The 10,697-nt window shown below is 39.6% G+C and overlaps 2 protein-coding genes across 3 annotated transcripts in view; one reads left to right on the forward strand and one right to left on the reverse strand.

Moving 5' to 3' along the window:
* The window catches only part of LOC109322658 (neurabin-1-like), an 87,272-nt gene that overhangs the window by 62,963 nt on the left and 13,612 nt on the right, over positions 1-10,697 (forward strand). For both annotated transcript variants that reach the window (XM_019553737.1, XM_019553738.1), the window contains 3 exons: positions 2,155-2,239; positions 4,802-4,873; positions 5,329-5,527. In XM_019553737.1, coding sequence (XP_019409282.1) covers positions 2,155-2,239; positions 4,802-4,873; positions 5,329-5,527 — 356 coding nt within the window. The remainder of the gene's footprint in view (positions 1-2,154; positions 2,240-4,801; positions 4,874-5,328; positions 5,528-10,697) is intronic.
* The window catches only part of PDK1 (pyruvate dehydrogenase kinase 1), a 47,006-nt gene continuing 41,481 nt past the window's right edge, over positions 5,173-10,697 (reverse strand). Inside the window, exon 13 of the mRNA XM_019553740.1 lies at positions 5,173-5,495. The gene's annotated coding sequence lies outside the window, so the exon portion shown is untranslated. The remainder of the gene's footprint in view (positions 5,496-10,697) is intronic.

A 10,697-nucleotide genomic window follows, 5' to 3' on the forward strand; every position in this document is an offset into this window, starting at 1 on the left:
CCACTGTTTGTTCTTCATATCTTGGATTCTCCTTTGGACCTCTACCTTGGCTTGTTGGAGTTTCAGTTTCTTTTGCTTGGAATTGGTGTTGTTTTGCCAAGCACAAAAGGCCTTGTGCTTGGAATTGATTAACTCTTGGATCTCCTGGTCATTTTCATCAAACCAGTCTTGAAGTTTCCTGGTAGGGAACCCAAGTGTCTCTTCACAGGCACTGATGATAGTGGCCTTGAGGGCACCCCACATGCTGCTGACATTCTCCCACTGTTGATTGGAGTTCACCATTTTTTCATTGAGATGCTGGTGGAAGAGGTCTTGCTTGCTTGGGTCCTTGAGTCCTTCAACATTGATCTTCCATTGGTATTGCTTCTGCTGCAGTGGTTGTTTGGGAACCAGTTTGAGTGACATCACCAAACAAATGAACAGGCGATCAGTTCAGCAGTCAACAGCTCCTATCATAGCTTGGGTGATGCGGACATCTTTGTGATCCTGGGCACGGACAATGACATAGTCAATCAGGTGCCAATGCTTAGATCATGGGTGTTGCCATAATGTCTTGCGCCTATTTTTCAGGCAGAACAGGGTGTTGGTGAAGGTGAGCCTGTTTTCCACGCATTTGTTCAAGAGGAGGATGCCACTGGTGTTGACTTTTCCTACTCCTTCCTTGCCAATGGTTTTGTTCCAGAGGTTAGAGTCCCTTCTGACTCTGGCATTGAAATCAACTAAAAAGATAAGTGCATCTCCTTTCAGAGCGTCAGAAAAGACTTGGTCAAGACTGGCATAGAATTGTTCCTGGGTTTCATTGGCAGCACCAGGAGTCAGGCCATACATGCTTGGCTCTTCGCCGTTTTAAGACGGAATCATGAGGCACTCAATTTCAATAGAGAATTCATTGAGTTAGTTTATGAGTTCATTCTTAATGAAAAAACCAACTCTGTGAAGTCAGCATTCTCCTTTCTCTTTACCCTTCCAGAGGAAGGTATAGCTGCCTCCAAGTTCTGTGAACTGTCCATCTCCTACTTGCTGTGTCTTGCTTAGTGCAGCTACATCCATATTGCATTGCCTGAGTTCTTGGGACATGATTGCAGCATGGCTCTCTGGGTATTTACCATTCAGGTTGTCCATGAGGGTTCTGTTGTTCCAGGTCCCCAAAATGATGCTGGTATTGGTATTTTTGACCACAGTAAAGGTGAACCCACTGGATGCAGTTGTCTAGTCAGAAAGAAATACAGAATACTTTATTAGACAGACTATGTTTAGGGCACCTTTTCTAGCCCCCTCCCCATCTGGGGTGAACAGAGGAGATCCTGAAGAGGGCTGCTCAGTCACAGTTACAGCTGCTGAATTGCACTCCTGCCTTGTCTAAGTACTAGATGACCTTGTAACTGCCACCTTCGTGCCAGTTCATGACTAGGAGCTTCCAGAACTCACAATCCTGCTCCTGTTGCCATTAACTGGTCACCAAAGGGCTTGAGGAATGTGCTGGAAAAGCTGTTTTCATGGAAGACACCTGTCCATGACTTTTTATTGAGGTACTGGTGGAAGAGGTCTTGACACATCAGCTTTCACATAACCCTTGACAGAGTAGGACCTTGCTCCAATAGCAAGGAAACTAAGACACCTGGGATCTCATTCCACTGCAGCCTTTATCCACCTTCACGCTTGCTGAGATTCTTTTATCTTCTGCCTGCTCTGCTGTTCAGGACTTGTAGATCTATGGCTGGGGTCTGGGCAGATTTATTTATAGTGGTGACCTGTGCTTGCCATGTCACAGCACCATCAAAAGATGTGTGGCTTTTCAGGAGGGAAACCATTGCCATCTGCTGTCCTCACCACATCCTGGTGTTGCTGCTGCTGCTTGGTCCATGACTGCTTATTAGTCAGAGTTACTCCTGTTTATTTCACAGCTAACCTTCCCTGAAGGTCATCCCATTATTTGCCACCTGTGGACACAATGGGTAGCGGTACAGCTCTGCCCCACAGAGGTATGTGGCATGTGTATTCAAAGACCAGGAAGTCAAGCATCAGATTATTTTTAAATCTTTGTGGTCAAAATGAACATGCCTTTCAACAACACAAAGTTACAAATATTGAAGTTTATGAATACCTTTAGCAGGTAGTTAAAGTTTGCTTAATTTCTGCTTTCTTCATACACAGATGAAAGGAGAAATGAAGATAAGACAGTAGAAGCAAGTGAAGGTACAACATCTGGGAAGTCCAAAAGAAGATTTCCGGACTTTGGGTGAGATTTTTTGTGTGTGTGCATGTGCTGGTGCAGAAGTAAATGCCTTTAAAATGTGATTATGATGTTTTCCTCTGCATTTCTCTGGTATTTCCCTCTTCATCCCTTCAAATTCATTGAGCTATCATTCTACTATTAATCCTCACTGGTCATTGACTGCTCTGTTAGGTTTAATCATGGTAGAATTACTAAACAAACAAACATATGAGCATACAAATATGTATTTTAGTTTTGGGACAGCATATTCTATACTTTGCATCCATGCATTTATATAAAAGGAGGTATTAGCTGAACGCCATGAGATTGAGTAAAATACAACAAATCTCTTCAAATTACATTGCAGACTCTTTGAGTTTTATATGGTCATTTTGTGAGAAGTTACAAGTAACTTCAATAATTTCAATTAAGGTTAGTATTCAAGATGAGTTAATAAACATTAGTATATGCTTCCAGATGCTCCTAAATGTTCTTAGTATAGATCTGGATAGTACTTCAAACTCAGTAAAATATTATGTCCAAGTTATATGTATTTGAAGGTTTTTTTAGGAGTAATGATTACTATTGTACTATTAATCTTTGTAACTAGAAGTTGTTGCTCTTAAAAAGCCAGAAAGATGTTTTTTCAAAGACTTGTCTTTCAGGATGGGTGCTATGGGATAAAATAGGAAAATGAAGCTGCTATGTTTGCTAAGTAGCTTATGCCCTTGATTTTCATAGATTTCGTAGACATTAAGGCTGGAAGAGTCCTTATGAGATCATTGGGCCCAGTACCCTGCCCAAGGGGCAGGAAGTCATCTGGGGTCAGATCACCCCTACACTTGGATGCTTATCTTGCTGGGGTGATCTGATCCCAGGACCCAATGATCTCATGAGGTCCCTTTCAGCTCTAGCGTCTGCGAAATCGGTTAAATCCAAGGGCATAAGCTACCTGGCAAACATAGTGGCTTCAGTTTTCCTATTTTATTGTGGCACAGGAGAATGAGGGAGGGATGCTTTGTTTTTTAATAAACATACATATTTAAAATAAATTCAATCTAATCTAGGGCTGTATACACTAAAGTGCCTGAGTCATAAGATTATGGCATGGCAGCATTGCAGGGCTACATTCTGCTTTCTTGGATGCCCTAATTGTATAATTCCCTACTTGACCAGGTAGGGAGTTTCATCTGGAAATTTCTTGGCTTTAGTAGTGCTTCTTTTTGAGATTTGTCATCCCTGTGATTTATTTCACCTCTTATTGGTGATATGTATTCAAAACTTTGGCTCTGCAATAATGAATTTGTCTAGAGATGCACAGATGTCTGTGCTTGCATGTATGCATGCACTTTTACTGTGGAATGTAATTTTTTCCAGGAGCAAGAAACCTAGTGCTCATTTCGTTTGGCATTCTGGTCAATGAGGTTTTTTGGGCTCTTTTTTAATTTGTTTTGTTTGTTGTTGTTTTAACTAGGCTGGAATTTGATCACTGTATTTGCCTTCTGCGTTATTCTTCAGAAGAAGGCAACAGTAGGTCAGGGAGTCGCATCTTAGACTCAGTTAGAAGATGTAAAAATGGAGTATAGTGGAAAAACGAAAGTGGAGACCACTGAGCTGGTTTGCTAAGCGATACTGTAGTAGCACCGAAGCCAGGGAGAAGAGTGGCTGAAATTTACTATATGCTCTACACCTCTCTTTGTTGGCACATGAGAGAAAGGATTCAAAGTAGGACCACCTATCCAAAACTGTAGGAGACTGATGTTTGAGACAGATGGACTGGAGAGCATAGCAAAACAAATGTGTGTGGGCATTTTTTTTAAATGCGAGTTACTCTATACATGTGGGGATGTGTACACTGCCAAAGCTATTCTGGGAAGTGCTACTGAAAGTAAAAAATGTCCACTCACACATCCACTTGCATTTGCCAAAAGCTGGGGAAATGTAACGTCTTTGCTTTTAGTGCCCTGCTGAGCATGCGCCATGAGCATGCCTGAGTCTGAGAGCAGCACTGGGTATGTGCCAAACTTTAGTTGTGTTGGATTTTTCAGGATTTGGTGTGTATTGGCAAGTGTCTGGGACATGTTTTCATATGGAAACAGTGTGAATAAATGTTTCTGTGGAAGTTGGCAGGGGGGAAGGAGGTTACCACCACAGAGTTCTAAAATTGTTTTAATTTCTTTAACCAGTTATCTATGCTGGCCCCTCCCCATATTGTAATCTGTTTGCTTGTTAAAGGGTTTTTTTTTTTTCATGTGTTTGTATATATCAAGCAGTTAGCTGCTTTAGGTAGGAAGTTAACATATATATTTGTAGCAAATGCAGTCCTATTGAAGTTTTTTTTAAGTAACTTTCCTCATTTCTTAAAGAAATGTGAATAACAGCATGCCTTACATAAAAGGAAATATCTGCAAAATTGTGCTTCATTCTATATAGTGTTTTAAAGATCAAGCCTTTTTTAATTGATATATGAATTAAATGTATAACAAATATTTAACGTTTTTTGATATGCATGGTATTTGAATATAGAACTTAACATGGCACTCAAATGTAGAATTTGTTTAAAACTTGCATTTTTCTTCAATTCAGAGGTTTACGGAAATCTGGTGGTAAAGGCAAGAAACAAGAAAAGGAAAATCTAAGGGGTTCTCTGGATAGCAGGTATTTTTTAAAAAATTATATTACACTCTCAAAATTACTAAAAAAAAAAAAATACTTTCTTGAAGTAGACATTGCTCTCTGACCGTAGGAAACACACAGATGTCAGTACAACGATAATGAAATATTGCAAAAATGAAGATTTCAGTATGTTTTTGTGCTCATGAAACGGCAGTCAGTTTAAACCTATTCACGTGAAGTCTGTATCTTCTTTTCAGTTCAGAAATGTAATCTAGGACACCTGTTAGGAGTAGCTTCTTGTAGTTGCTGCATATGTATGGAAGGTGCTAAAACATTTACAATGAGCTTTTAAAGGTCTTTTAATACGTGACACACAAGAGTTCTCATATGCATTTGGGTAAGTGAATATAAATTCTAATTTTTTAAATGTCAGCATGGCCTGAAACATACATAGTAAGTTTCTGTGGCACAGTTACAAATGCATGTATTTATTTCAGAGGGTCCCGGGAGTTGTTGGAGGACTCTGGCAACAATCTGTCTGCATCAGATTCAGATTCACCTGTTCCCACTTGCATGCCTTTCTCTTGGTTTGGCGACAGTCATAAAGAGCCTCAGGTTTCTGGTAGTGGTCTTCACTTCGCACAGAGTGGGCAAGACAGTGTATTTGAACAGGGTCAAGAGAAAAACAAAAGCAAGGTAGGTTAATTATCTCTTTACATGTTCAGGATCCAAGGTCTAAATACTTAGAATCTTGATCATTAATACATGGAGTAAGCTATAGACTCTAGCAGGATGCTAAGTAGTTGTGACTCAAAATTTGAACAATATAAAACAAGAAAGTCGAGCAGTATTCTTTTTGAAATCTAAAATCTTATAGTTGCAAAGGAATTTAATGGGTTTTATAGAGGAGCAGTATCTTGTCTGGTATTTCCTTAGTGAATTTAGCAGAAATTCAGTTCCATAAAGAGTATATATTTTTGCTGGTTACATAGTTCAGGCTGGTGGAAAAAAAAAAACGGAATCAAAACAAAATGGTGCTTTTGTTGACTTTAACATGAGGGGAGAGGAAGTAGAGTGGATACCAAAAAAGTATGTGTCAAAAGGGAAAATAAAATCATAAATTGATTGAACTTCCAAATATGGAAAAAAGAACTTGATAACATGTAAACTTTTCAAACTGCAAGTCTCTGCTAACGATCCAGGGAGTTATAAAAAGCTTTGTAATCGAGAGTATAAAATTAGGCTTCATAATTCAAGTTAATACCTTCAAGCTTCCATCTTACGGTCTAAATTATTTGAATGTTGTTAGAATTAGGGGAAACAGATTTTTAGAATTAGGGGAAACTTAAATTCGTTCTCTTTAAGTAATTGTTTTTCTTCATTTAGAGTTTTTTACTTTAAAGTCTAAAGTGAAAGCAATATCTTTTAAAATAACATTGGCTATATAAATATGTTTAGAAGCAGATGTACAGTTAAGACTAACCTTTAAATTACACTAAACTTGCCTGTTTGTAAACAATGTTCAGTTTTAATTCCCATACTTATCTTTTTGTGTTCAGGCCATATAAAGTAGGCTTTCACATTCTCCTATACAGTATTTCATCTAGGGATATATAGTGCATATAGAACATAATGTAGTCCCATAATAGAGTCTGGGTTTGTCACGGATACTCCAGAGTTGGCTGATAACATGGTATTGTTTTTCTTTGTTTCCAGCTGCTAACTTCACTAAAATATAGTTAAAATGCATTAAAAATTGTCCATGAGTTTGCAAATAGAATAGTGTTGGAAAGTTGTGGTAGCCATGATGATCCAAAAAATGTATGAGAACAAAGGATTTTAGTGATATCTTTTTACTGGACTAATTGTATATTTGGGAGAGCATTTTGGACGAGTTTTCAAATATCAAGTGCCTTTCCTTAGGTCCCTGATTATGGGTTGAGGGGTCAGGGGAGCAAGGGGCTCAGTATGTAGGAAAGCCCCTATGTCTTATCCCAGCTCACTGACTGACTGTTTTTTCCATCACGTTATTACCATTTCACCCCGGTTGATTAGCACTTTCAGCTTTCAGTTAATTTTTGTTGACCCAACATGCCAGTCATGGGTTTGTGTGCTCTTCTTTTGAGCAGAAAAGAGCCAGCCATTTTCTTTAGCCTTGAAACCAGCAGCATCACCAAACATGTGATAATAGGCTCTGGCTATTTGTCTGCCGATTTGCATTTCAGAGTGGTGGGAGGCTAATTTTGAATCTCTAAAAGCCACCAGTATGCTGATTGCAGCTCAGTTCATGCTCTGTGGGATTCCAGATCCTGTGACAGTCGCAGGTCAGGTGTATAGCATTGCAGTAGTTTCTGGGCTGCTTCTTTAGCTTTGTGACAATATTGCAACTATTGATTCATGCAGTTAATCAGATTGTCTTCTTTAGCTTGTAGTTAAATGTAAATATTGCCCTAGAGCAGTAGTGGGCAACAGTTAGCCACCCAAGCCCTGCTGCAGGCTGCATCTAGACATTCTCTGGCCATAAACAGATGCTGCAAAGGGAAGAGCTAGAAAAAGGCAAATGCTAGGACTCTAGAGATGCCTTCCCTGCTGCAGCAGATGAAATATACTGAATGAAGTAGGCAATAGGACCCTGGGGATGCTTCCTCTACCATAGGCTAGAGCATGCTGTGCCTGGAGTATGCTAGAAATTGCTGGAGATTTGCTCTACCACTGGCTGGAGCATGCTGGAAACTCCCTGAATTGCCACAGGCTGGATTCAGCCTACAGGCCATAGATTGTTGAACCCTGCACTAGATCAGTGGTTTTCAACTGGGGTGCATCAGGAGCCTTTCGGGGATGCTGCAGCACTGGCACCACTGCCATAGCCAGGTGAAACTAACCTGTGCGCCATGTGTACAGCCAGATCAGCAAGGGTGCAGCAAGCTCCTGCCTGCATTAGAAATGTCCAGTAAGCCTGAGGAAGCCAAAAACAGGTGCTCCTGATGCAGCCCTTCCTGATCCAGGCTTGCCCACTCCTTGTGGGAACAGAAAGAGGCACATGGAAAAATTCCACCTGACATCAGCTGTTTCTCCAGGTTGCTGGGCCACTGCGGCTGCCAGGTGGGGCTGCCTTTGCTGCCTCTTCCCAGGAGAAGCCAGCATTCCCATCTGCTTTGGGCTTATCAGAGAAACCTAATGCAGGCAGGAGTGGGCATTCCTGCTGCAGACCTCAGTCTGGCTCCACACAGGGTGCATGGAACAGTCCTACCTGGCTATAGAGGTGACAGCACCCTAGTTGAGTACCACTGAGGTAAGCTGAGGCAGTGTGCTACCAAATTCAGAACAGTTACGGAGGGGTGCCCTGACTCCGTAAACACTGTACTAAAGTAATAAGGTTTTTGACAAAGAAATCAAAGTATGGACAAATGACTCAGGGTTATTTTAACTAATATCTCTTGATTTACAGTCCTTTGTTACAAGTCAAACTAGGCATATACCAGTCACATACTTCATTTTTCTAGATAATGATGATCTTGTATAGTTTTTTCGTAAGTACTTTCTTAAGCTGTTTCTTAAGCTTCTGTCCAAGCACAAGCATTTCCAAGATAACTTCTCAGCAAAATTGTGCTGCTATGAAAAATATTGTGGTGCCACATATTTATGGATTAATATTTTATAAGCTCTTACATTCCATGAGGATTAATCTGGAAGGTTATTTAACCACCCCAGACCTCTTGTAGAGCTCTTTCTGACCATTTATGCTGAATTAACTTCCCTAAACTTTAGTCATTTTTATTCTCTGGAGAGAATTTTTCCCCATTTCTGTTGAATGTTTGAATACATCTGCCTTAATTATTTGTAGGTAGTAAAGCATAAAAAAAACCATTTGTCTCCATGATTAAAGCAGAAATGTTTACTGCTAGTATGTATTTGTGCTGAATCCAGCACAAAGTGACCTTCATTCTGTTGGGTCTTGTGAAAGTTCCTGTACTGGAATATATAATTAATAACATTTTAGTAATTTTGTATTACACACATCATAATTTGAGACGGCTTAACAAACTGAATTCAAAATATGTGCTTTTTCAGTTTGGGAACTAGACATGATTAGGCTGTTGTGTGTTACATAACGCTTTCGCTCAAGACAAGTTGCTGATTTTTTTTGAGCAAAGGCAGTTTACCTCACAGGCCTTTTTTAAGAATTCATGAATTAATTACAAAGCATCTTCCACAATAGTTTATGCTACTCCACTAATTCTTAAGAGAACAATAAGCATGGCTGCACCTGAACAGAAAGTTGTGTTTTATACTCAAATTTAAAAAAACAGCTACAACTGGTAGAGAGACTGACATTACTGGATGTGTTTTCATTCTAATGCATCCCACCATTCTCTTTACTAGTGTGACTAATGTGTGGCTTTTCCTTGGCTGTCTTTTTTTAATCCTGCTAGTGAATCATTCCGATTACAAGAAGCATGAGGAAGGTGCAGTTGATTTGCTGGCTTGAAGAAAAAAAATCCCAAATTTTAAGTTTGTCCAGGTTCTAAGTGTTTTGTCAATTGCCTTAGTTAAAAAGGAGTGGCTGAAAGGATACATGGACTAAGAGCATCCAGGTTACATTTAATGCATCTGGAAGGGTTTCATGAAGTCTAAAATACGTTGAAAAACTAGAGATCTGAGATGATAGTAAGATTAACACCATCCTGGGAATACAGACAGATTTTAAAAGTAACCCCCAAAGGAGACAGCAGGGAAACCCAAGTGAGATGAAAAGTATGTTACCAAAAATGGCATTAAAGTTGAAAGTACGTATCAGTTTTAATTAATTATTGCCAAACAGGCATTATGCTTCCAGGATATTTAGAGTTAAGGTAAAACTTAAGAAAAAAAGTTAAAAATCCAAACATGGTGAGGTATAAAAACACAGGATACCCAAGCAAACTTGATTCAATCCTGTGATGCCACAAGGGAAAGAACCAAGTTTTTAAAAATCAGTTTATTCTGGAACCTTATGTTAAGGTGCATAAATCATAACTACATGGCTATTGTATAGCATTCTTATAAGGTAGTTAGTTGATGAGAAGCTTTGACAATAAATATTTGGAGTTTTAATTCAATAAATAACGTGATGGTGATCAGTGGCAGAAGTCAGAAAAGGGAGTGACTTGGTCAAGCAAGTTTCCTCCTGGAGCAGAGGGAACAGCAGGGGAAATCCCCCCGAGGCCAGGGGGCATTGCCCTGCTTTTCCCCTCCCCTCCTAGACTCATCCAGGAGCAGAGGAGAGCAGCAAAGCCTTCAACTGGGCAGTCCCTGCCTCTCCCTTTCTGGACCAGACCAGGAGGGGACCATAACAAGCGTTTGTTCTTGTGAAAGAAACTCTCACAAGGGAGCTCTTCTGGGTTGAGACCTGGAAGATCTCCTGGAACAAGCAAGTTTTCCCTGGGAGAAATTTGAATTAAAGCTTGTATGCTTGTGGCTTCTACTAGTAGGCATGGAATGATTGTATGTGTCCTGAGGTCCAAGTTGTTTGTCTGAGGCCACACATTTAGTGCCTGTGGCTAAATTTGAAATTAGCATCTTAGCTACTTTTGAAGACACACAAATGAAAGTACTTTCCTGATAAACTGCAGTAACACTATGTATGTTATGTCTTGTTGCTGCTAAATATTTAGTAAATATTTTACATTGCTTATGTTATTACCTTACAATTTAGAGTAAAGGAATATTGAGTAGTCAGTCATTGCTACTAGAAACTAGTAATAATCATTCACTGGAAGTACTTATGTCTACTTAAACTTACTTCTTTGGAGGCAATTAGAAAAATGTGTGTAGAGTAAATGCATTGTGAGTGCTCTTGGGAAATTATTTACCTTACATTCTATAA

The sequence above is a fragment of the Crocodylus porosus genome, unplaced genomic scaffold, assembly GCF_001723895.1.
Source record: "Crocodylus porosus isolate Cpor-Errol unplaced genomic scaffold, CroPor_comp1, whole genome shotgun sequence".
NCBI classification, from domain to species: Eukaryota; Metazoa; Chordata; order Crocodylia; family Crocodylidae; genus Crocodylus; species Crocodylus porosus.